General features: G+C 42.8%; 3 protein-coding genes across 6 annotated transcripts; 2 read left to right on the top strand and 1 right to left on the bottom strand.

The window, feature by feature from the left end:
* Nucleotides 1–8,473: 8,473 nt before the first annotated feature.
* Nucleotides 8,474–12,661, top strand: LOC5518290 (tyrosinase). 4 transcript variants are annotated; one of them, XM_032362977.2, is made up of 5 exons: nt 8,474–8,679; nt 9,980–10,073; nt 10,831–11,621; nt 12,164–12,241; nt 12,387–12,661. In XM_032362977.2, exons 1-5 carry the CDS (start codon nt 8,653–8,655, stop codon nt 12,549–12,551), a joined length of 1,155 nt encoding a protein of 384 aa, XP_032218868.1. In that variant the 5' UTR covers nt 8,474–8,652; the 3' UTR covers nt 12,552–12,661. The 4 variants fall into 4 exon arrangements, with proteins under 4 accessions (XP_032218868.1, XP_048578261.1, XP_048578259.1 ...); XM_048722302.1 differs by lacking the exon at nt 8,474–8,679 and adding an exon at nt 8,715–9,102; XM_048722304.1 differs by lacking the exon at nt 9,980–10,073 and having other exon boundaries at nt 8,475–8,679.
* Nucleotides 12,662–14,693: 2,032 nt separating this feature from the next.
* Nucleotides 14,694–21,486, bottom strand: LOC5518347 (histamine H1 receptor). Its single transcript, XM_032362974.2, has one exon. The coding sequence runs from the start codon at nt 19,694–19,696 to the stop codon at nt 17,729–17,731; it is 1,968 nt and encodes a 655-aa protein (XP_032218865.1). The 5' UTR covers nt 19,697–21,486; the 3' UTR covers nt 14,694–17,728.
* A 1,695-nt stretch (nt 21,487–23,181) lies between these two features.
* On the top strand, nt 23,182–26,475 carry LOC5518346 (octopamine receptor beta-2R). Its single transcript, XM_032362976.2, has one exon. The coding sequence runs from the start codon at nt 24,131–24,133 to the stop codon at nt 25,778–25,780; it is 1,650 nt and encodes a 549-aa protein (XP_032218867.2). The 5' UTR covers nt 23,182–24,130; the 3' UTR covers nt 25,781–26,475.
* The last annotated feature ends 450 nt before the right edge of the window (nt 26,476–26,925 follow it).

Genomic DNA, 26,925 nt, shown 5'->3' with positions numbered 1-26,925 from the left:
GAGGATAAAAACAAAACAAAATTCAACCCCTGTTGCCAATATGTATTGTTATTGTCTGCATCTTACATCTCATGTGTTTATTATTTTTTTTCTTAAATATTTGTGGAAATTAGTCAGATTATAAATGTCTTGAAGAAAATATTGTTTTGAAAGAAATGTCACTCTTTTATGAACCAGGGACTACCTGAGGGCCAAGATGAATGCTAAAAACTGGAAGGCATAAGAATTAAAAACCACGTCTTGAAAGACATGTCTGAAAGACAGTAGGGAGTTCTTATTCACTAGTCATTTGATACCCCCACACCCATGGTCCCAGGAAAGGGTGGGGGATTAGACTTTAATAAAAGCCTGTTTCCAAGTACAGTCAATACCACCACCCCTCTTGATATATTCTGGTTAAAAAGTAATCTAAAACCCCACATTAACCTATGACTTCCCCAGGACCATAAGGGAGGGGGCTCAAATGACTAGGGCATTACTATGTGATTCAGCAGTACACACTCAATAGGTTTTTTAGAACAAAATACTTATATTATATAAAACTAAAAACATAATTTTGCTTTTTAAATAATAAATCTGTAACGAAAACAGTTTTCTATTAACCTAAAGATAATGGGAAAGGGGATATTTTAGGAAAGTACTGAATATAATTATCGTTATTGTTACATTATTGTTATTATATTTTCTTTTCAAACATTTAAAGAAGAGTCATATTTCTTCCTTTCCTTCTCCCTGTTGACTATTTTTATGCAATTGATGCTCTTTTTTATTTCCCCTCTACACCAAAAATAAAGTAATAAACAGATTTGATTTTTAAATTAGAAATTTTCATTTAGTACTTTCACTTATATCTTCTTTTTAGGATTTCCTTTCCAAGTCTCTTTTCTGTAATGTTGTTACTGTCACCTTGGTAACGCGTGATTTGAGTTGATTTTATGACCAAGCATGTAACTAGCGAGTCAGTCGTTTGCTGACCGTTGACCAGCAATGTAGTAAAAGAACCATTCACTATTCGACTCAGTCTTTATTCAAGACACCAAAATATTACATTGGCGACGAGCGACGAGGATTCGTATCTACTAACAGTTATTTCCACAGGCGAAATTCAACTAAACTCATGGCGGCAGCCCTACCGACATTTCCAGAATTCGACGTTGCAGAAACCAGCACTCAGGCTGCACGTTGGAAGAAATGGCTGTCCAGATTCAAGAACCTCCTCGTAGCATTGAACATCACCGACAAGACCAGACAAAGAGCTCTACTGCTGCACTACGCCGGAGAAGCGACGAACGAGATTTTCGATACCCTGGCAGACACAGAAGCTGGAGCAGGCGACGATCCGTTCGAAAAAGCTGTTCAAGCCCTGACAGAATACTTTACTCCTAGACAGAACAGAGAGTTCGAGATCTACAAATTCCGCCAGGCAACCCAAGAACCCGACGAGAGCATCACAGCGTTCCACACACGGCTACGACAGCTGGCAACCTCCTGCGAGTTCAACGATATCGACCGTGAAATCAAAACACAGATCGTACAGAGCTGTACTTCTCATAAGCTCCGGATGAAAGCCCTGGAAAACCCATCGTACTCCCTGACACAGCTCCTAGAGGCAGGCAAAGCCATGGAACTATCTAGATCCCAGGCGGCAAGCATCGAGAAGCAAGAGTCCGTGAATAAAATCGAGAAAGACCGACCGAACCATCGCCAAGGGAGAAAGAAAGATGGCCGACGTCGTCGAGACAACGTGCGCAGCCAGCAGTCACGTGACCGGAAGCCAGTGCCTGAAAACCGGAAGTCGAGCGAAAAATGCCGGAATTGTGGTAGAGGATATCCCCACGCTGGTGGAAAAACATCGTGTCCTGCCTATCAAGCAGTTTGCCGAGGATGTGGTAAATCAAATCACTTCGAAGCCGTTTGCCGGTCAAAGAACAAGACCCCAGACAGGAAGTCACGCCGACCTGTAAACAAAATAAGCGACAGCGAGTCCAGCGATGAAGAAGAGGCGTACACGTTCTCACTTAGTACACCCAAGACGAAGGACCAGCCCTTCTTTAAGATAAAAGTGCAAGGAACCCCAGTCACAATAATGGCGGACTCTGGTGCTAGTATTAATGTCCTTGACGAAGAAGACTACCGGAAATTGCCGAAAAGCGCAAAGTTAGAGCAGTCTGGCGTCAAGATATTCGCCTACCAGTCGACAAATCCCCTACAAGTCCTTGGAAAGTTCACCGCGATCACGGAGTCTACCACTAAGAATATTAGTGCGCGATTCTACGTGGTCAAAGGATCGGGCGGCTCACTGTTAAGCTGGAAAACTTCCCAAGAGCTCAATCTCCTCCAGACGGTGGAGAAGTAACTGCGAAGACACCCCAAGACAAGACCAAGGTCAACGAGCTCACAAGCCTCATCGACGAATATGACGACCTGTTCCATGGGCTAGGCAAGCTGAAGAACTATCAGATAAAGCTACACATCGACGAAAACACACCACCTGTTGCACAGCCGCACAGAAGGGTCCCGTTTCACGTTCGCAAGCAGCTAGAGGAACAGCTACAGCGGGACGAAGAGCTTGGCGTGATAGAACGCGTCGAAGGCCCTACACCCTGGGTGTCCCCTATAGTGGTTGCGCCGAAACCAAAGTCCCCAGGCAAGATACGTGTGTGTGTCGACATGCGCCAGGCGAACAAGGCGATCAAGCGCGAACGTCACGTCACGCCTACCATCAAGGAGATGATAGGAGATTTAAACGGAGCGAAAGTTTTCAGCAAGCTTGACCTCAACCAAGGATACAACCAGCTCGAATTGGCGCCCGAGTCGAGATACATCACCACTTTCAGCACCCACATGGGCCTAATGCGCTACAAACGTCTCAACTTCGGAATCTCGAGTGCTGCAGAGATTTTCCAGAATGTAATCCGAGAGACACTGGAAGACATCGATGGTGCGATAAATATCAGCGACGACGTACTCGTATTTGGCAAGACACAGGAGGAGCACGACCGAAATCTGAGGGCAGTCTTCAAACGGCTGAGAGAAAAGGGCCTAACCCTCAACAAAGGCAAGTGCGAGTACGGCAAGGAAAAGCTGGAGTTCTTTGGGTACGTGTTCTCCAAAGACGGCATATCCCCAGACCCCAAGAAAGTCGAAGACGTGGTCAATCTGCAGACACAGTCAACAGCATCAGAAGTACGCAGCCTATTAGGAATGACGAACTACTGCTCAAGGTTCATCCCAGACTACGCCACCAAGACCGAGCCACTACGCAAGCTCACCCACAAGGACCAACCGTGGTGTTGGACGGCCGAGCATGACAGCGCAGTCAGCCAGCTGAAGGACGCACTAGTAAGCGCACCCGTAACCGCCTACTTCGACCCCGAGAGGCGCACTGAGGTATCTGTTGATGCCAGTCCCGTTGGTTTGGCCGCCATCCTATCCCAAGTAGAACCCAAGACCGAGGCGAGACACGTCATAACTTATGCGAGCCGGTCTCTGACGGAAACAGAACAGCGATATAGTCAGACGGAACGAGAAGCCCTCGCGGTGGTATGGGCATGTGAGTATCTGCACCTATACATATACGGCAAACCAGTGACGGTATACACGGATCACAAGCCCCTGGTGTCCATCTACGGCAACGCAAACTCAAAGCCACCCGCAAGAATCGAGAGATGGGCGCTGAGACTTCAGCCTTACCAAGTCACCGTAAAGTATCAGCGAGGTGAAGAAAACCCTGCGGATTACCTATCCCGTCATCCAACAAAGTTCGCAGCTGAGACAAGCAGACAACAGAAGGTGGCAGAAGAATATGTCAATTATCTCACAAAGACATCTACTCCAAAAGCCCTAAAATCACAAGACATCGAGAAAGCGACAGAGAGCGACGCAACACTGCAGGCTGTGGCCGAAGCCATACGCAAAGGGAACTGGCACAGTGCGGTCAAGCGTCCAAGTGTTGACAAGACAGATTTTCAACTACTCGAGAGGGTAAAGGATGAGCTGACGATGAACGAGTCGACGGTATACACGGATCACAAGCCCCTGGTGTCCATCTACGGCAACGCAAACTCAAAGCCACCCGCAAGAATCGAGAGATGGGCGCTGAGACTTCAGCCTTACCAAGTCACCGTAAAGTATCAGCGAGGTGAAGAAAACCCTGCGGATTACCTATCCCGTCATCCAACAAAGTTCGCAGCTGAGACAAGCAGACAACAGAAGGTGGCAGAAGAATATGTCAATTATCTCACAAAGACATCTACTCCAAAAGCCCTAAAATCACAAGACATCGAGAAAGCGACAGAGAGCGACGCAACACTGCAGGCTGTGGCCGAAGCCATACGCAAAGGGAACTGGCACAGTGCGGTCAAGCGTCCAAGTGTTGACAAGACAGATTTTCAACTACTCGAGAGGGTAAAGGATGAGCTGACGATGAACGAGTCCGGCAACCTTATTCTACGCGGAACACGCATAGTCATCCCCAAGAGTCTACAACGTCACGTGGTGGAGCTGGCGCATGAAGGTCACCAAGGGCTAGTGAAGACCAAATCACTTCTACGTGAGAAAGTGTGGTTCCCCAACATTGACAAGCAAGTCGAAAGCATGGTGAAGTCGTGTAGCGCGTGTCTGATTACTACACCCGAGAGTACGCGAGAACCCCTACAAATGTCTCCTCTCCCGAAGGCACCATGGACGGAAGTCAGCGTGGACTTCGCTGAGCTAGCGAGCAAGGAATACCTTCTGCTGATGGTCGATGACTACACGAGGTTCCCGATCGTCGAAATCGTGTCTTCTACCTCCGCAACAACGGTACTGCCCAAGCTGGACAAAGTGTTCTCGGAATACGGAGTCCCTGAAGTAGTGAGATCGGACAACGGTCCCCCATTCAACGGCAAGGAATTCGCATCATTCGCAGATGACCTCGGATTCAAGCATCGAAAGGTCACTCCCAAATGGGCAAGAGCGAACGGAGAAGTGGAGAGGTTCGTCCGGACCGTGAAGAAAGTGATCAAGACTGCGAAGACGGAGAACAAGAGTTACAAGCAAGAAATGCAGAGGCTGCTGAGAAACTACCGCGCAACGCCTCACAGCACGACAAGAGTCGCTCCAGCAACAGCGTTGTTCGGAAGGCCGCTGAGAACGAAGTTGCCTCAGACCGCAGTACCCTGCGCCGATCAAGAGATCCGACAGCGTGACCAAGCGGCAAAGGAGAAGATGAAGCAGTATGCGGATAACAAGCGGCATGTCAAACCTTCGACTCTAGCGGAAGGAGATACGGTTCTAGTGAAGCGAGACGAATCAAAGCGGAAGAGCGACACACCCTACGACGCAAGACCACGCATGATTGTAGGAAAGAAAGGTTCTATGGTCACAGCGCAAGACGAGGATGGTGTCAAGGTCACAAGAAACTCGTCCTTCTTCAAGAGGGTACCTGCACCTGCGGAAGACCAAGATGATGTCCCCGATCAAGTTCCACCTACCCAGGCAGATGTCACCCCTCCGCGGCGTTACCCGCAACGCGTACGATCACGCCCGCACAAGTTAGATGACTATGTTTGCGACAAGTAGTCATCTCCCAAACGAACTATGTTAGAACTGTTGATTTTGAACTTTATGTTTAGAGCTAATGATAGACTAAAGGACTTAGTTTCCCCAGGTCATTTTGATTGTATACTTTAATTTAGTTTGAATTACGTCTACTATATATGTGTTAGGTTTTCTCCAAAGAAGGGAGAAATGTAATGTTGTTACTGTCACCTTGGTAACGCGTGATTTGAGTTGATTTTATGACCAAGCATGTAACTAGCGAGTCAGTCGTTTGCTGACCGTTGACCAGCAATGTAGTAAAAGAACCATTCACTATTCGACTCAGTCTTTATTCAAGACACCAAAATATTACATTTTCCATTACATTTATTTTAGAGGTTTACATTTATTTCATTGGAATGGTTGGATCCAGGGTTTCTAAAAACTTCAAAATATAATGCATTACTGGATGTATATTTGTAGATATTAATTCCCATGGGGAAAATCACCACTTAAAATGGTACATTAAAACTTCAGTATTGCATCTTATCTAAAATTGTGTCTGACACTATATTCTATCTTTGAAATCCTGTTTCATCCATTACTTGTTCTTCGCAAGGACAAAGCTTGTCAGAATGTAGCTTTACAAATGTACATTAATGGAACTTTTATTAAGGGAAGGGTTTTTTAGGGCAAGATACTTAAAACTTTATAACACTAGCAACAACCTTGTTCTTTTTCAATAATAGAATTATGTTCACATAGCTTGGATAGCATAGACATGGCCTCTTTAGAGGCCTGTGGTGATGAAAGGGTTAAGATAATGGGAAAGGGGAAATTTCAAGAAATGCTCAATCAAATTATTTTCATTACTGTTATATTTTTTTCAACAAACCTTTCAAGTTGAGTCAATTCCCTTTATATCTCCTCCCCCGTCGACTATTTTTTAGTAAATTGATATTCTTTCCTTCCTCTTTACCCCAAACATAGATCAATGAAAGGGTTTGGTTTGAAATTAGAAGTTAGCATTTTAGCACTGTCAGTAATGTCTTTTTTTAGGATTTGCTTCCAAAATCAATCTGTTTTTTCTTCATTGCATTCATTTTGGAGTAGGCCACCAACAACAAGGCCACTATATGGTAAATGGTGGGTGCACCAAAAAAAACTGGTTAAAAATTAATCTAAAACCCCACATTAACCTATGACTTCCCCAGGACCATAAGGGAGGGGGCTCAAATGACTAGGGCATTACTATGTGATTCAGCAGTACACACTCAATAGGTTTTTTAGAACAGAATACTTATATTATATAAAACTAAAAACATAATTTTGCTTTTTAAATAATAAATCTGTAACGAAAACAGTTTTCTATTAACCTAAAGATAATGGGAAAGGGGATATTTTAGGAAAGTACTGAATATAATTATCGTTATTGTTACATTATTGTTATTATATTTTCTTTTCAAACATTTAAAGAAGAGTCATATTTCTTCCTTTCCTCCTCCCTGTTGACTATTTTTATGCAATTGATGCTCCTTTCTATTTCCCCTCTACACCAAAAATAAAGTAATAAACAGATTTGATTTTTAAATTAGAAATTTTCATTTAGTACTTTCACTTATATCTTCTTTTTAGGATTTCCTTTCCAAGTCTCTTTTCCATTACATTTATTTTAGAGGTTTACATTTATTTCATTGGAATGGTTGGATCCAGGGTTTCTAAAAACACCAAAATATAATGCATTACTGGATGTATATTTGTAGATATTAATTCCCATGGGGAAAATCACCACTTAAAATGGTACATTAAAACTTCAGTATTGCATCTTATCTAAAATTGTGTCTGACACTATATTCTATCTTTGAAATCCTGTTTCATCCATTACTTGTTCTTCGCAAGGACAAAGCTTGTCAGAATGTAGCTTTACAAATGTACATTAATGGAACTTTTATTAAGGGAAGGGTTTTTTAGGGCAAGATACTTAAAACTTTATAACACTAGCAACAACCTTGTTCTTTTTCAATAATAGAATTATGTTCACATAGCTTGGATAGCATAGACATGGCCTCTTTAGAGGCCTGTGGTGATGAAAGGGTTAAGATAATGGGAAAGGGGAAATTTCAAGAAATGCTCAATCAAATTATTTTCATTACTGTTATATTTTTTTCAACAAACCTTTCAAGTTGAGTCAATTCCCTTTATATCTCCTCCCCCGTCGACTATTTTTTAGCAAATTGATATTCTTTCCTTCTTCTTTACCCCAAACATAGATCAATGAAAGGGTTTGGTTTGAAATTAGAAGTTAGCATTTTAGCACTGTCAGTAATGTTTTTTTTAGGATTTGCTTCCAAAATCAATCTGTTTTTTTCTTCATTGCATTCATTTTGGAGTAGGCCACCAACAACAAGGCCACTATATGGTGAATGGTGGGTGCACCAATATGTAAACTTCTATGATGGGACATAAGAATTTACCAATAGACTCTTGACAACTTTGACAGCCATATTCACACCAGGAATTGTGTTTGTTAACTTTGATGTACTGCATAATTTAAATTATTGAATAAGGCCTGGATCCATTTGGTTGGTACAATAAATAAATCTCAGTAAAGAGCAGGATCCTAGATCCCCCAAAAATACCTCAATCAGTCAACACAGAAAGTGTTCAATGCTGGCTCCGCTTTTAGGCAGTGCCTAAATCTATATATTATACCCCACCCCTCCCCAAAAAAAATTCTCAAGCAAATCGGAGATTGACAGGTATGAAGAATACAACAAAATTTGAGCATCTAGTTACCTACAGTTTCTATATCACAGCAGAAAATTGGATATAGTGAGTTATCGGAAAATTTCGAGGTGTGAGGCTTCCACTGATAAATGTATTTCTAGTTAGGGTGGTGTAACTATTCGTAATGTGAAAATCAGATAAATAAAGAAAATAGAAGAAGTTAAAGTTGGTTAGAGCAAACATGATTATCGATATGCAAACAAATGCAAAATAGTCTTGCATTGTAGCAGGCATTCCTATGAAGCCGAGACTTGAACGAACAGAGAAAATATCCGATCCAGAAAACACCCCTTACGAAAGGCAGATACAATGGAGTAAAAACTCATTCCAAAGCCAAGCCCTCCGATGTCTCTAAAGTTTAAGTTAAAGTTGGTAAGAGCAAACATGATTATCGATATGCAAACAAATGCAAAATAGTCTTGCATTGTAGCAGACATTCCTGTGAAGCCGAGACTTGAACGAACAGAGAAAATATCCGATCCAGAAAACACCCCTTACGAAAGGCAGATAGAATGGAGTAAAAACTCATTCCAAAGCCAAGCCCTCCGATGTCCCTAAAGTTTAAGTTAAAGTTGGTTAGAGCAAACATGATTATCGATATGCAAACAAATGCAAAATAGTCTTGCATTGTAGCAGGCATTCCTATGAAGCCGAGACTTGAACGAACAGAGAAAATATCCGATCCAGAAAACACCCCTTACGAAAGGCAGATACAATGGAGTAAAAACTCATTCTAAAGCCAAGCCCTCCGATGTCTCTAAAGTTTGGACAACTTTGTTTGGCTCATTATACAAGGTACAAAATATCATATCGCAAAATCTCAGCGCGGCTCACTACTCAGACTCTTGGTGTATATAGCGCACTCGCTATCGTAGACTTCCTTTTTGACTTTTAGGTGTTTTGCGAGTATAACAGTAAAATTTCGATACAGTAAAAACTCAAATAGAAGAAAGCTGATATATGTTGACGAATTCGCCCACCGCTTTCCCTTTCGTCAATTATCCCTACACATCACTGCTCGACCAAACAATTTGTGTGTGTTTCACTGTACTATACATTCGGTCTAAACCAATACATATCTCAATAAAACTTGGGTTCATCCGGTTGCAATCAGTAGGAGGGGAGACAGATTTGTAAGGAATATTTAAAAATTGTGATTAATTCGCCTAAAAACAAAATCAAGGCGACAGAATGTTACTGTGCTACCTGCCTGTCAGGCCACAAATTATACCCAACGAGTATCTTGGGTTTTTAAGTTACTATGGAAATACAACTAACCGCATCTCGTGCGCATAAAATGGTTGCAGGAGAAAAATACAATTAGCCTCATAATTTATTGCTGCCTTATAGATTTCGTAAAGAGAGACGTATCTTTTTATTGCGCTGAATGTCCGCATTCGAGAAATTAAGAAGTTGAAAACATTATATGGTTTCTATAGCATTATGTGTACATTTGGTCAACTAACCACTCTTTGGGAATATGACGAGTTTGCTAATGACCCCACTAATTCTGCTCCTGTCGCGGGGTGCTGTCTGAGCACCTCTTAATGCCATAGTTACTCTGAAGAAACTGAGGAAAAGACCTTTTCTCGTGATGTCCAACGCAATTGCGGTAATAGAAAGCCTAAAGTCACTGTAATATTATTCGTAATATTTCTTTTTTGCCTCCAAGGAATTGTTGAGGATGGAACTTAAAGGATGGGTCTATGTATCTTTGATGGTTCTACTTTTCCAAAATGGTTTTTGCGCCGACAAAAACGATCCAGGTACTAAACACGTTAATCTATCAAAGTACAGGTAGGCATTAAAAGGCATTTACTAGACTCTATTGCGAGCCTGTCTGTTTTACTTTTTCTTTTATGATTTTCAGTATATGATACACCAACAAAAGCAGTGGAAGTTTTTACCTTCCAGTTTGGTACAAAATGCTAAAAAGCAAAAAGGTGTGCCTTTATAAAAAGTTTTAAAACTCATCAGCCCTCTTTGAATGGAGATATTGCGCACATATTCATATAAAGACGAAGCAATGCGCTTCCTAGAAGACCCCTAATATTGGCAATTTAGTCGTTTAAGTCAACTCGTTTGATTAAGTAATTGTCAACTCAACAATTTTTATTCTTTAAATTTTTACTTTTCCTTTATAGTTTTAGTCATTAGCAAATAAAATATATTGAGAAAGACAAAGCAAAGTTTGAAATGAAAAGCGAAGAAAAGCGACTAAAGCAGTAAAAAAACATCTGCGATATCTACTGTCGCATGCCTAGAAGATAAAATAACTACACTACTTAGTAGTAGTAGTCATTTATCAAGCATGTTGTTGAATATCAGGAAACGATAAATGCTACACGATTACTAGGCATATCCATCGAAAATCTTAAAATTCTACTATTTTTGGCGTTATGTCGTCACATGACCTTTCTTTTCGTCACGCTAAATATTCGTCTTCTTCAGGATGAACCTCTTCCTGAAGATGAAGCGCTTCACTTTAATACTCGAGGCAATAGTCACTTTTTCTATCCACAGGTCTTCACGTGAACTGCTCGAGCGGTGTGCGTGTTTATGATGAGTGCATGCGCAGATGCAAGTGTACCGCTGAAGGCAACATGGTCGACTGCTATCGCGTGCGCAAAGACTTCGAATCAATGTCCATCCCTGAGCGACGGCTCTACATTCAAACTCTGAAAAAAGCGTCAAGTGTGGAGCCGTACAAGAGCGAGTACGACAGAATCACCAAGTATCACTCCGACCTGTTTAACCAGGTGCACATACTTGAATACTTCTTCCCTTGGCATCGATGGTACCTTCTGCTCTTCGAGAACCTTCTACGCAAGATCGATTGCCGAGTGACCGTGCCTTATTGGGACTGGAGCCGAGCAGTTGGGGCCGGCAGATTGTGGCGCGGCTCCTACTTACATGATGTCTGGTCTCCAGGCCCCCACGGAATCGGTGGAAACGGCGAGGGAAGCAAACGTATCGTTACCAACGGCCCATTACGCAAAGACTCATGGGAGCTCCCTGCCTGGCACGAGCAGCCGTGGTTATCAAGAGAGTTCAACGACTGCTACAAGGAGAGGTTACCAAACAGTCACGAGGTGCGCGATTTGTTATGCATGCCGCGTGAGAAGTTCGTCAAGTTTGAAGACACCGTTCGCGATGTCATGCATAATGACTTCCATAACGCCATCGGTGGAGTCATGAGTCTGGACGCGTCGGCCAACGCGCCGGAGTTCTGGTTTCACCATGGTTACATCGACAAGGTGTGGTCTGACTGGCAGAAGAGAGGCAAGGACTTTAAGTACCAGTACTACCACACGGTGAGACACGACGCCATGGCGCACTTTACTTGCGCAACTCATATGAAAACATAAAATCATAAAACGTGAATAAATGAGTAGACTCGATGACTTTTTAATATTGGCGGACTATTGCTATCTATGCCCTCTCAGACCCTGCTTCGAACTCATTATAGCTCTTATTTTCTATAAGCTTGTTGAAAATAAAATTACTAAGAATTCACTGGAAATATCGTTAAGAACCTTGATTTCGGTCGCGCCCTAGCATGGGAGCTGCAGTATATTTTTCCTTAGACAACACAAAAGTTGTCGCGATCTCCTGCCAAAATACTGAAACACCAGGTACTAGTATTCGACTCTACAAGGTTTACAAGGTTTTAATGATAATGATATAATAATAAAGACCAATAAACCTCATCCCCCCCCCAAAAAAAAATCTATTTATGCAAGACAGACTAGACTAGACATAAACACCTACATACTCTTATTAGACTTTCCTAGTCTAATAAGCTTCCCCTGATCACTTGTAACCTGAAGTAACCTGAAGTACTGGTTTTTTCCAGGTGCGCTCTGATCTGCCTGGCGCTGGAATACACGGCACCGAACTTGTGGATTTGTCCGGACAGCCCGGCAAGGTCAAGGTCAGGAAACGTCAATGATCTTTAATTCTGATTCATTCTTTTTACTATAAAATGTTATGATACTTGGTTTAGCAAAAATATAGAGGAATTGATTTTATAGCGATAGCTTAGTAGGATAAAAAAAATCAATACTCTTTATTTCTAGGTTGTTTATGACGACCCCGAACCCAGACCACGTGACGAAGAGTATGACCCAAGTGTCCCGGATGCTCGACCGATTTTCTTATGCGACGATGACGACGATGACGACGATGACGAGAACCATCAAAAATACCATGAAAAATATTATAAAAAGATTACAATACCATGAATTTTTACAATACACAGATTTATATAAGTAGCAAGAATGAAATATTTTCCAAATCTAATCCTGTAGAACTGTAAAGATTATAGTTACATTAAAGTCCGTAAGAGGCAGGAGACTTTGTGGGCCATCTCATTCAGCCCACTTACCCCATACGACTGCATATCATTCTGATGTACAGTCGTGAGATGGGCACTTGGAAAAGTGTTAGACAGTCAGGTATTTTTTGGGGGTTGTAAGTTCCTATCCTTGATATCTAGTGGTAGCTAGATGGGGATCACTTATTCTCTTTATGCTGATATGCTTTCAAATTGGCACTCATATTTTACTTTGAAAACTGTGTTTGACATGGAGATGTCCTCGCTATATCTTGCTAGATTATGGAGATGTCCTCGTTATATCTTGCTTGATTATGGAGATGTCCTCGCTATGTCTTGCTTGATTATGGAGATGTCCTCGTTATATCTTGCTTGATTATGGAGATGTCCTCGCTATGTCTTGCTTGATTATGGAGATGTCCTCGCTATGTCTTGCTTGATTATGGAGATGTCCTCGCTATGTCTTGCTTGATTATGGAGATGTCCTCGCTATATCTTGCTTGATCATGGAGATGTCCTCGCTATATCTTGCTTGATTATGGAGATGTCCTCGCTATGTCTTGCTTGATTATGGAGATGTCCTCGCTATGTCTTGCTTGATTATGGAGATGTCCTCGCTATGTCTTGCTTGATTATGGAGATGTCCTCGCTATGTCTTGCTTGATTATGGAGATGTCCTCGCTATGTCTTGCTTGATTATGGAGATGTCCTCGCTATATCTTGCTTGATTATGGAGATGTCCTCGCTATGTCTTGCTTGATTATGGAGATGTCCTCGCTATGTCTTGCTTGATTATGGAGATGTCCTCGCTATGTCTTGCTTGATTATGGAGATGTCCTCGCTATGTCTTGCTTGATTATGGAGATGTCCTCGCTATATCTTGCTTGATTATGGAGATGTCCTCGCTATATCTTGCTTGATTATGGAGATGTCCTCGCTATGTCTTGCTTGATTATGGAGATGTCCTCGCTATGTCTTGCTAGATTATGGAGATGTCCTCGCTATGTCTTGCTTGATTATGGAGATGTCCTCGCTATGTCTTGCTTGATTATGGAGATGTCCTCGCTATGTCTTGCTTGATTATGGAGATGTCCTCGCTATGTCTTGCTAGATTATGGAGATGTCCTCGCTATGTCTTGCTTGATTATGGAGATGTCCTCGCTATGTCTTGCTTGATTATGGAGATGTCCTCGCTATGTCTTGCTTGATTATGGAGATGTCCTCGCTATGTCTTGCTTGATTATGGAGATGTCCTCGCTATATCTTGCTTGATCATGGAGATGTCCTCGCTATATCTTGCTTGATCATGGAGATGTCCTCGCTATGTCTTGCTTGATTATGGAGATGTCCTCGCTATGTCTTGCTTGATTATGGAGATGTCCTCGCTATGTCTTGCTTGATTATGGAGATGTCCTCGCTATGTCTTGCTTGATTATGGAGATGTCCTCGCTATATCTTGCTTGATTATGGAGATGTCCTCGCTATGTCTTGCTTGATTATGGAGATGTCCTCGCTATATCTTGCTTGATTATGGAGATGTCCTCGCTATGTCTTGCTTGATTATGGAGATGTCCTCGCTATGTCTTGCTTGATTATGGAGATGTCCTCGCTATGTCTTGCTTGATTATGGAGATGTCCTCGCTATGTCTTGCTTGATTATGGAGATGTCCTCGCTATATCTTGCTTGATTATGGAGATGTCCTCGCTATATCTTGCTAGATTATGGAGATGTCCTCGCTATATCTTGCTTGATCATGGAGATGTCCTCGCTGTCCCCTATCTCGTGCGGGATGGTAAAATTAACCAGTCCAAGAGTGGGGTATTTGTTTACCTGAATAAATCAAGTACACTACCTGCAAACGCTAACAATTTAAAATAATAGATGACAGCCGTATCCAGATTTTTAGCGGAGGGTTCGTTTGGCCATGCGGGTCGTTCTAGTCTAGTTTTAGTTCACCGTGCTTCACAAACTGGCATTCCAGTCTTCCGTCTCCTGGACACGAACATGGACTTCTCTTTGAATTTTTCCTGCCCCTTTGTTTTTTTGTTGTTTTGGTCACACTTCAATTAGTTTCGAGATATATAATTCCTTTATATAATATTAAACATTCTTGCAGCGCCTATTTCTTATACTACACTATGATAGTAATGTGTTTCTTTTTTGAATTTTTCTTAACATTCTTTCTTTTCTTTCCTTTGCTTTTCTTCTTTTCCTTTTTATCTTTATAATTAATATCAACGTCGACCTTTGAGTCAGCTGTGGTCGATTGCTGCATCCCTTGAGTGTTCATGGGATCACATCGTGAGCTCTCCACTCGAAGCTTCTCCTCTGACGAGAGCAATGGGCGGTAAACAATGGAAAACAAGCAGGACAACTTCTCATTCGCAGTAAGCGGGTCCACTGGGCAGATGTCGATACGCGCAAACTTGTACTCTCCATTGTTCGGGCAGTTCGATAATGCCAACTGTGTTTGCACTTCATAGATAGTGCCGGTTTGGTCCAAAGTCTTTTTCTCTACTCCTTGAATTGTGTCAATCAGAAAAACCAACTTTTTAGCAGTTTGTCGCCGCAAGCCTTCTAGTTCAGTAGCAACGTCGAGACCATCTAGCAAAGATGGATAATTTTGGAGTTGTGTTACATCTATGTTAACCCCGAGATCAAGTGTATAAGCGAAGGCAACAAGAGCCAGAATTACGAGTAGCTTTCTCGACATTTTGGGCCAAGTGAATAATGTAAGCGCTGTTGATGTGTTATAAAACATTTCTTAGATGCAAGGTATGAATTAATAATGTAGGTTTTGGCCTTTTTTTTAAAGGCCAACAAAAGTTAGTAAGCTGGTTTACCAATTTTTTCTTATTCGACAGAATAATAACGTCACAATCGTCAAGAAAAGTAATTGTTTTAAAACACGTTATAAAAAAATATTTCTGCGCTCCATTCAAGCTTCTTTATGAATAAAGTTGACCCGGCAACATGTGGTGGTATTGTGGATCACGTTTTTCATGCCACTTGTCGCTTCATTGCACCAAATACTTTTGATTGGCACCTGTTTGCTAACTTATGGAACATAAGCTTGCGACCATACAAGCGAGTAGCTTAGAAGTAGTACAAACCAAGGATCGCCCTTAGGCCAAGAAAGCTAAACAAACTTTCCAAACCAATCCACCCAAACCAAGCCAAGCGCACAATCCCTTGCCAAGAAGACTATAACAAGGAAAAAGAGGAACGAGGGAATGAAACATTCCACCTCTTGGCCATTGTTGGCAGTTCTCCTTGCATTTGCTAAGGTTCAGGAGGCTGGGAGGGGGAGGGGACGAGGGAATGGTTAAACATGCACCACTAAAACTGAGTTACATTTGGTGCAACAGTTCCAGGATTTTCAATGACGGGAGCCCGAAGGCGATTTAACTGCTGGTCGCAAAATATTGAAAAGCGAAGTAAAGACATCTTTCGAGACCAATTCGTTTTTCAGCTATTATCCAAACAACAGCTCCGTTACTATTTTTTTATACGTCCATTTACCCATTTATTAGTCCCATGGCATACATTCGCATTACACAAACATGTTATAATAAACAGATAATTTAACTAGAAAGAGGACAAAAAATAATTTCATATTAATAAAATAACGCCCCTCGCGTAACTCGAGCGTCCCGGCAAAATATCAGACATTCGTCCTTCTCCCTTTGCCATTATTCTGAAAAACAAATTCTAATATATACATTCAGGCAAAGCTTAATAGAGGAGCTCCAAACCAAAACTCAAATTCAACTCAAAAACAAAATTTTTGTTCCATAATTTCAATATATAGCTTTACGTCGCTTGTGTCGCTAACGAGGACGTCACACACCACGATCCTTATATCCTTGAACTACGTTTAGTAGTGTGTGTGACCACGATGTGACTATGACGATAAATCAATCAGGATATAGACAGTTTGAGTGACGTCATTGATGACGTCACACATCACGTGAACATATCGTCGCATCCCCCTTGACAACTACACATACCACATACCAAGATCAGTTGTCATACGATATTTCTTTAATGGGACATGAATATGTCTTGAATCTGATGGCGTCAGATTCAAAAAAATATATTTTAATGACGGCATCGATGATGTCCCACATCACCTGGCAATCTCGTTGCATCCCCTCTTGATGTCCTGGCAATCTCGTTGCATCCCCCCTTGATGTACTGGCAATCTCGTTGCATCCCCCCTTGATGTCCTGGCAATCTCGTTGCACCCCCCTTGATGTCCTGGCAATCTCGTTGCATCCCCCCTTGATCTCGTTGTTTTTGATGGAGTCAGAATAGTTTTACTTTTAGTGACGGCGTCGTTGCCACCTATATACTATCTACCTAGTTTTGTTCCCATACGATGGTTTTTCATGAAGTATGAATATATTTTATTCATCGGCAGAGTTTTGCTATTAATGACGTCATTAATGACGTCACAAATCAGTTGCCAATATTTTTCCACCCCCTTAACACATAAACGACAAAGTTTGTTTACCATGCGATATATTTTGGGGGAACGGACTGACATCGCGTCATAAAAACTCGAGTCGATGGTTACCATATTTTTCTTGTATTATTTTTTTTTAGGTATGAGGCCATGCGCCGTGTGCGAGCTCCGCTAAAATCCAAGAACCCAATATTTTCGGTAATGATAATGAATCTAAGTAGAGCCATGTGGCTTGTAGGCTATTGATATTGATAACTTATCTAGTATTTGATAAAGCGTTGCTTGCAACAACTAAATCTATTCTAGACCAAATACTTTTTTTAGAACAACGCTATTACACTGGTCGTTTTTTTGCCGCTGGGCATCCGAGAATCTCGAACACTTCATAGTGTCTTTTTGAGTGGAATTCTCTTTTTTCCTTTTTTTTTTTCGAGAAACGGATACTGGATCTTCTGTAAGCCCTCCTGAAGTTAGTATTATTGGCCTAGCAGCAAGAGCACAAAGCCCTTACCATCCTTCTGTAAGCCCTCCTGAAGTTAGTATTATTGGCCTAGCAGCAAGAGCACAAAGCCCTTACCATCCTTCTGTAAGCCCTCCTGAAGTTAGTATTTCTGGCCTAGCAGCAAGAGCACAAAGCCCTTAACATCCTTCTGTAAGCCCTCCTGAAGTGGGGATTCTGGTGGCTGAATAGCAGAGGGTTCAGTGCAGAGTTCAGGTACCCTACAAGCATAAGAACCGCCCACACGGCATTCGGTATGGCATCCCAACACGGACCCTCACATAGGTTCACCACGATGCTTATAGTGGTGAAGGGAACCCAGCATGTCAGGTACGCGCTGACTATAATTGCGATCGTGCGCGCTGCTTTTGTGTTTTTCACGAATACGCGATAGCGCTTCTTGCGGATCCCCTGTATGGAGCCCTGCGTGGCACCGAGTTTATCGATGTTTCCTTGAGTCTTGCCGGCGGCTATTGTACGGGTGCTGCACCGCGCTATTTTGAGCCTGTTAATCCCCTTATCCGCTGCATTGCTGGTTGGATTCTCAGGGTAAAAGGTCTCTCTCGCAGGATGTCCCGCGGGGATATCGTCATCTGCGGAGTCTTCCGAGTGCCTAGGATATTGTATGATTATACTTGGAGTCGTCTGTATGCGCTCGAGATCAGACTGGCCCTCCTCCGTTCGCTTAATTGAACTTCCATTTGTCTCTTTATCTGAGTTGCCATCACCGAATGCTAATACCTCACCTTGAATAGGGTCACTGTTGTTATTTCCTTCGCCCTTGGTTGTGTCTGTTGAGCTTTCTTGGGTAACTTCGCGGCATTTATTCACCAATTCACAATCGCTATGTTCGTCCTTTGCCACCCGCTGAGCGGGAATTTGCGAAATCGCGGTTACCTGATGTGCGGGCGCCGTGGATCTTTTTCGACTTCCCCTTGATGCGTCAGTCTTTTTATCCATAACTCGAGGGATTGTTGTCTTTGCTGAATAAGCACAGGGGTCAGCGGGTTTATTCTTCTTAAAAGGCTTGACTCCTGATCTTTCCTTCCTTGCGTTCACATCAATAACCGTGGCTACTACATTAACCGTATCGGTGTCGTTTTGATCAAAAGCCTGGTTTTCAACCCCTGATACAGTCTCGCTACCCGTCTTCTCGTGTTCACACGTATTTACCACCTCTTTGACACTCGCAGGTCCATCCCCCTCCTCGGGTTCGCGCGCTTGTACGTCAGATCCCTGTAATTCTAGCGGAAAAAACGCGCTTTCTAGCCGATCCTCCATCTCTTCGTCGTCGTTGACTTCTGTCACGGATTTCTTATCGGCGCCAATCTGAGAGAGACTCGAGGTGGGCTTGACAATACTATAGTCGTGCTTTTCGAGACCTGTGGGGATGTTGTATTGCGTGTGCGCTATCTGGTAAATACGATAATAGATCCAGCACATGGCGAACATCGGCAGATAAAAATTAAGGAACGAGCTTACCATACTCGTTGTTGGGGAAATGTTAAAAATACATCTTCCGTAAAGAAGTGTTTGTGGTCCGTAATATTGCACCCCTAGCACTGGTACTAGTGCAAAGAGGAGACAATACACCCAAATGAATACAATGATCGCTACAGCTCGCCGCGGTGTCATCGAAGGTGACTCCTTGAACCGATCCCACGGATCTCTCAGCGTCTTATAGCGATCCACGCTGAGCGCAAACAGATTAAGAATAGAAGTCGGTACGGTGATGAGGTACGTCACAGTCCAGACGATACACAGGCCCTCGCCACGCCCCTTTGGCCAGCAACCGGACAGGGTTAGCGCTTCCAGGTCGAACGGCATCGAGAGAGACGCGGTACCAATGTCGGACAATGCGAGAGAGAATATGAAGTACGAAGAGGTCGCACGCCGTAGACTGCTACTGATACACACTGCTATACACACAAGCACGTTGCCCACTATGGCTGACACAATAACGATAACGTAGAGGACCGCTAGAGCGACGGTTAGCGGATCACCGTGCCAGGGCGGGACGAGGTGAGCAAGAGCGTAATAGTCTTCGCAAACGATGGTGAAGTTCCGTGAGCTGTTCATGGCCATCTCTTGAAAGTACTAATTTGTCGCGTAAATTAAAAAAGCAGGAATTCTTGGTCAAGCTAATTTCGCTAACCTTTTCATTCCTCGCTTCATAGTCACGCAAAATGGACTCTGATATTGCCTGTTTGTTTTTGCTATAATCCTCAGTGCTTCTTTGAGATACACGGTCAATCTTCCGATGAGCCAATCTTCACTGAGAAACTGTCTTTCATGGAATGATGAAGCTATCCCATATTTGATAGCTTTTAGGCTGTGATCACTCCGAGTCACTTATAATCACGGCTTACGGATAAATGCTTAGTGCTGCGATTGGACGGCTGCAGTAATTTGTTTATCTCACGTGGATTTAAAGGGAGGCAAGGATGATAAGCATGAGCTCCTTGACCCTATTATTCCCAAGCACACTGCACAACAAAGGCTTTTAGGCTCCTTCAGTGTGATTTCCCGACAATAATCTCGAGTATTTGATTGCTTTCCTTGCACCTGCCTTTTTGCTCCGAGTACCGAGCACTGAGTCCACAGGGCGCCTTGCACCAACCAGCTCATGATAACATGATACAAAATACCGACGCACAATACCACACCGAACTCCCGGCGTGTCGCAATACTAGACACCCTCAGTTGCTCGTCTCGTAAGGGGGTGTCGATTTGGATTTTAAATCTAACGAACTATAGTTTGGCTGCCTTCTATAGCGCTTAATGAGATGATATAAACTGATTGCTTTATGCCCTCAGTCGCCCACGGCTTTTTAAATGCACTCGGAGTATCACAGCCGGGTTAATCTTTGCCTTAACATCATCATAGGCAAAGAGGGATTTCTCTCATCTTTTTTAGGAGACATAAAAGAAGCACTTTTTGTAACACTTTAATCCAGCGAACATTCTCGGTAAATGAAATGTGCGAACGCTAATTTAAAAGGGCGTAACTGTGCACTTGAATTCTGTCTAAATATACAAGTACCGTGTAAACACTTTGGACTATCCGCGGCTTAACATATTTAAAGCTGTAGCTTGCACATACAAAACCCTCCCTTCTATGATTTTTATTTTAGCAAATGGGCATTACCAATTAAAGATTTGCCTTGAGGTGTAGATCCAAATAAGCCAAAACGAGCCGACCACACGCAAGACAACACAACGTTTTATAGCTTATAATATAAGTATGAAAATGAGTCCGAAGAGAAACGCAATTAGTCGTAACGCTCAAGGTATAATACAGCGAAAGTAAAAAAAATAGTTCAGTATAATATAATACAGTAATTCTTTCGGGGCTATGACATATGATATGCACAATATTTTATATTAAATTATATTTTATTGGTTTGCCGACTCTCCGCTCATTCCTCTCGGCTCATCTCATCTTAAAATAAAATACAGCTTTTTTTTCGAGGTTGGTAATTAAAAAATATAGTGTGGCTTTTTCCATGTGAACTCGGTACTTTAGTTTCAAAGAAAGTGTCGAACGAGGTCTTCATTTTTATAAATCTCATTTAACATCAAGACACATATCCAATATTTACATAATTATTTTCTTGTGGATACCAATTTCAAAAACCTTGCCTATTGCCATTTAGAATCCTTTTAGAATGTTTTACCGCGTTTAGAGTTTAGGAGAAAAAAAATGCACATCTTGTGCATATCTTGTGATCAAAATACTAAAGAAGAGGAAACGAAAACAGAGGGCGTACATGGAGAAACGATTATAGTGTAAGGCTATTATACGCTTAAGGTAAAGGAACCCCTAGTTTTGACCGTACAAGATGATGAAAGTGATAACTCCCATCAAATCTACATAGAAATCAGGAAACGGTCATAATCTCACTTTATGCAAACGATAAGTGGAGTCATAAAGGTCATGGTATCGTCCACACTACTGTCACTCCAAGACTTCGGTATAAAGGTTCACTTATTAGATAATAGGTATCGAAACAAATATGTCAATCCAGTACAATCCCTGCTACAGCCCGAGTAGAAGCTATTATTATAATAACCGCTAATGTAATTAGGATTACCCTCAAATAGAGATAACGCACTGGCTTGCTTTATCTTGTATAGGTCTTATAGCCTTTTTACGGCACAAGAGGTTTCCCGATTATGATGGTGAGAGTAGCATCCCTTCTACATAAATATAGAAGTACCATTTGACAGGCACATGGTGCGATAAGAGGATCTAAAAGCCTTGAGGGGGGTGGGGGGAATGAAAAAAAAAATGGCGCACTTTCTGATTCCCAAAAAGTTCAAGAGGGTGAAGGGAGACTTGGGGAGATAATTTGAATTATCGCACTTTTTTGCGTCTTTTATCAAAAGACATCAACGTGTTGAAAAAGTAGATTCTTTTTGCATCTTTTTGAAGGTCCAACAGGGTTCGGCTGGCAGGAAAAATACGGTATAAGTAAAAAAAAATCCAACCGATCTTTGGCTCGTTTTACCGGTGGTTTATGTTATCACGATTTAACGGAGGCAAATATCCGCGTTTAAACGGAGGCAAATGTCTGCGTTTCAACGAAGGCAAATGTCCGCGTTTTAACGGAGGCAAATGTCCGCGTTTTAACGGACGCAAATGTGCGCGTTTTAACGGAGGCAAATACCCGCGTTTTAACGGAGGCAAATGTCCGCGTTTTGACGGAGGCAAATGTCCGCGTTTTAATAGAGGCAAGTGTCCGCGTTTTAACGGAGGCAAATGTCCGCGTTTTAATAGAGGCAAGTGTCCGCGTTTTAACGAAGGAAAATGTCCGCGTTTTAACGGAGGCAAATGTCCGCGTTTTAACGGACGCAAATGTGCGCGTTTTAACGGAGGCAAATGTGCGCGTTTTAACGGAGGCAAATACCCGCGTTTTAACGGAGGCAAATGTCCGCGTTTTGACGGAGGCAAATGTCCGCGTTTTAATAGAGGCAAGTGTCCGCGTTTTAACGGAGGCAAATGTCCGCCTTTTAATAGAGGCAAGTGTCCGCGTTTTAACGGAGGCAAATGTCCGCGTTTTCCCGCCTTGCGCCTGCCTACCTGATTTGCCGGTGAACCCACGATATAAACGCGTAATCGTTGTCGTGTTCGTGGCGCATTCGGGTGTTCGCGCACTCGGATGTTTGTCGGTTCGACAGTGCGAGAAATTCTTGCCATTCAATTCTTGCAATGTCAAAAGCATAAACTTATGAGTATTATTAAACTTTATTTCCGATTCAGCATTTAACTGCGCATTGGAGCTATTTACGCTCTCTAGCCTTTATTCTACATGGGAAAGCAAAAAAGACAACTACTTTTAAAAAGCACTATCCTTGAATACGTGTTATTGTAATTAGTGGAGCCAATAAAGAAAGTTGAATAATCTTAATCCCCACCCACCAACCCTTCTCCCCCCCCCCCCCACCATCTCCTTATCTCATTTAGCGACAGGTCCAATAATGTTTCCCCTCGACTCAGAGCCAATAGTAGAAGGGGATATCTTTTACAGAAGATCTAGTCCACTAAGAAATCCTCCGCGATAATTCAATAGACACAGAAATATAATTAAAGAGAGACATAAATATGCATCTTACCATCGCTTTATTGCGTGCGACACCAAGCAAGTGACGGTAAGCATGCGATAACATTTTGCGATATCCTACTGGAAATCGAGAGGCGAAAGACAAATTTATGAAATTCGAGTAGATTGTACACCTGTCTGTCTGGGCTGCTCTCATAACTTTTTTTTGCGTATTGTAATTCTTGCGTTTTCAAGATAGGAAAAACACTGTGAAAAAAGCCATTGATTTTTCTGATAGAGGTCCGTGTTTATTTGTGGTTTTCTTTTATTGCCTACCAAACAAAATGATAACAAAACTGGGACCAGTGCCTAAGTAAACCATATCGAACTTTAGACGTTAGGCATTTCCTTCTTCGAAATTTATTTAGTTTTTGTAATAAGATATGCATCGTAAAAAAAGGAAACAAAAGAAGGAAATATATGATATATAACCATTGTTGCTCTTGAAAGACAAGTATTAAAATGATATATATTGGTTTTACTGATGAGTTCCATCAGAATGAAAATACCTAACCGATAAAAAAAGAACTTTTCATAAGAAAAGGTGATATCCGACGCTCACGGAAGTCTGTATTTTGAAAAGGATTGATAACACTTCAGAGATCCCATCAAATACGATTTGCAATTGAAATCTCGCCTTTCATTCGTTTACAGATGAAAGAGAGAACGTAACAAAGCTGGGGACCTGGTGGACGTTTGATTGCTGTGCAAACAAGAAATTGATACTTGAATTGTATATACTGTTTACTTAAATGCGCTTTGAAGTAGCCCTGATTGGATGTAAATACGAGGACGACATTTGTGATAATGATGTGACGAGACATACAGACGTAACAAGGTTTTCTTCAAACGCATGTGAACCGATGGGAGACTCCCTGTTAGTTTAAGTCTCTTCATCAACTGCTCATCCTTGGCGATGGAGGACACGAGTGATTTTCCATCTCCTTTCTCGCCGACCTTTCTTGCCGTCATCTCGACATCATACGTCCTGGTTATGGTCGCCTCACTAGCCGGAAATCTCCTCATTTGCATCACCATCTACAAGAATAAAGTTCTTCTTAAGTCTCCCTGCTATTACTTCATTCTATCACTGGCGTTGTCAGACCTGGGGACCACACTTTTCGCGATGCCTTTCGATCTGGAGCAGGTGCTTACAAATGGCAAATGGACACATAGCCATCATTTGTGCAATGTATGGACCACGGCGTACCTCGTGACAGTACCGACCAGTATTCTCCACCTTTTAACCTTGAGCATAGAGCGGTATAAGACACTAAACGACCCGCTAGATCGCTACAAGGAATCTCCGTTTCTGACTGTAAAGCGAGCGATGTTGGTTATTGTTGTTATCTGGGCGTACTCGTTTGTTTTCGCGTTAATCCCCGTGATGGGCTGGAGAGCGTTTCCGCAAAGCAATGCTGTCACGGAAGTCTGCGGCTTCAACATATCCCCGGCATACAGCGCACTAAGCTCGGTGCTTAATTTCTTCCTTCCGATGTTCATCATGTGTTTGGTCTACTATAAGATCTACACGATCGCTAACAAACAGCGTAAAGTTCCATTACTGCGACCGAGTGATAAAAGCCACGATAAAGAACGTGTCGTTAGACCGCGGAGCTACTCGTCACAAGCCTTGATATCAAGCAATAAACTTAATGAGGTTTATTCACAGCAAAACAAATCCGATGGTAGACACACTCGGAGATGTAGCCTTGCAAATCAAACAGAGCAACGCGCGAATTTACTGCAATCTACGGAGGAGTTACCCATGATGAATAACCAGCTTGTTTGTCCTAGTTGCTCAGCGATATCTTCTTTAAAGACTGCCATGTCATCAGAGGGGAAAGAAAAGAAAAGAGATTTACACGGCCCTGGGAGCTCAGGGGCATCTCCTTCAAGTACTCCCATGTCATCAGAGGGGGAAGAAAAGAAAAGAGATTTACACGGCCCTGGGAGCTCAGGGGCATCTCCTTCAAGTACTCCCATGTCATCAGAGGGGGAAGAAAAGAAAAGAGATTTACACGGCCCTGGGAGCTCAGGGGCATCTCCTTCAAGTGCTCCCATGTCACGCAGGGAGCATCGACGGGACAGAGTACACTCCGTAGGTGCGCGCATCTCATCCAACATGTCTACCTACATCGCGGCACGCTCGCGCAAGCTCAAAGTGTTTCTGCGTGACACGCGCGCCGCGCGGACCATCGCGTTGATCGTGTGTTCGTTTTTCTGCTGTTGGATGCCTCATACTGTGTTCAGCTTCGTGTCCGTGTGCTGCAGAGCGTGTGGATCGGCGGCGCCTGAAGAGCTCCAGTGTGTCCTCCTTTTACTAGGGTACCTGTCATCCGCTATCAACCCCTATCTGTACAGCTGTCAGGTATCCGACATGCGGCGGGCGTATCGCGAGCTCTACAACTCCGCCTGCCCATGCGCGCGCCGTGCTACTCGCGTGTCCGCACTGAGGCGACTGCTCGCTGAAGCTAGCGGCTACACTATAAATATAATCGGTGTCGGCGCAAACAGGGGTTCCATAGTCACTCTCGCAACGATTCGCAGGATGTCTCAGTACTGAGGGCTTGCCTTTGAGAGCCTCTGCCGGCCGCCACCTTGTCATCAATTGGTAAATTATTAGGAAGTGACCAGTAGGGGGTGGCTGCGCCCCCTGTGGCGAGGGGTTCGTGCGCATCCACATCAACACTTAGGCATGCCCGTCTCCATATTTCACTGCGTTCAGATGGGCGATTAGCGTATGTCTCAGAACTGACATTCGTGGAAACGTGCAAAATGCTTCCCGTGACTCATTGTTGTTGTTTACACTAGCAAAAAGTCCTTTCACCTGGTCATATACTTCCACGATGTTTTGCTTTGGCGGCTATTTTTCCACTCTACCAAACCACATTTTTCCAATTGTATCTGTTAGGTGAAAGGACGTTTTTGCCAGTGTTGACAACAATGAATTACGGGAAGCATTTGCTAGAGCATGCACCCCATACCGGGTTTCAGGCCATACCGGGTTTCAGGCAGACATAGACTACAGCAACTGAAATCACAAAGGCGTACAACACTCATTTCCACCCTGTGTTGATTAATCTCCGCCTTGTTACCACCGCGCCACGCAGAACACCTTTCTACCAGCATCACCGTAGGCACAAGGTGTGGGCTTTGCGAGGGCCAGCACAGGTTATAATGTAGCCCTCTATAAATAAATATTATTGTATTGTAGTGACGAAAGCGAGATTGATTTTCAATATAATGTCTGTGGAAGGAGATTGGAGATGTTATCTCTCTCCTTCTCCATCGATTGCTCGAGGCTGGCTTTTCGCGATAAAAACACCATCAAACGCCTGCATGAAGGCGGCCAAACCAATATTTTTTTTCCATCAAGATTAATACCAAAACCAAAGCGCAGGCTGATAAAGGGGAGTATGGATCACGTTTCACGGACCGGGCAAAATGGACTATTCCGCGTTTCTCGTTTCAAGAAAATACCCTTTACCATCCTAAAAGTGAAGAGCACTGCTTTTTTGGCATGGACGTAGCCTGTGGGCAAGCTAAGGGTGTCACACTAGTGGTGTCACGCTAAAGGTGTTTTACGATAATGTTGTCTAGTGGTATCACGCTAGTGGCTTAACGCTAGAATTGTCTAGTGGTGTCAAGATAATGGTGTCACGCTAGAAGTGTCTAGTGGTGTCAAGATAATGGTGTCACGCTAGAGGT

This window comes from Nematostella vectensis, chromosome 2 (assembly GCF_932526225.1).
Source record: "Nematostella vectensis chromosome 2, jaNemVect1.1, whole genome shotgun sequence".
Lineage (NCBI taxonomy): Eukaryota > Metazoa > Cnidaria > Anthozoa > Actiniaria > Edwardsiidae > Nematostella > Nematostella vectensis.
This window is presented reverse-complemented; position numbering and strand designations above follow the sequence as displayed.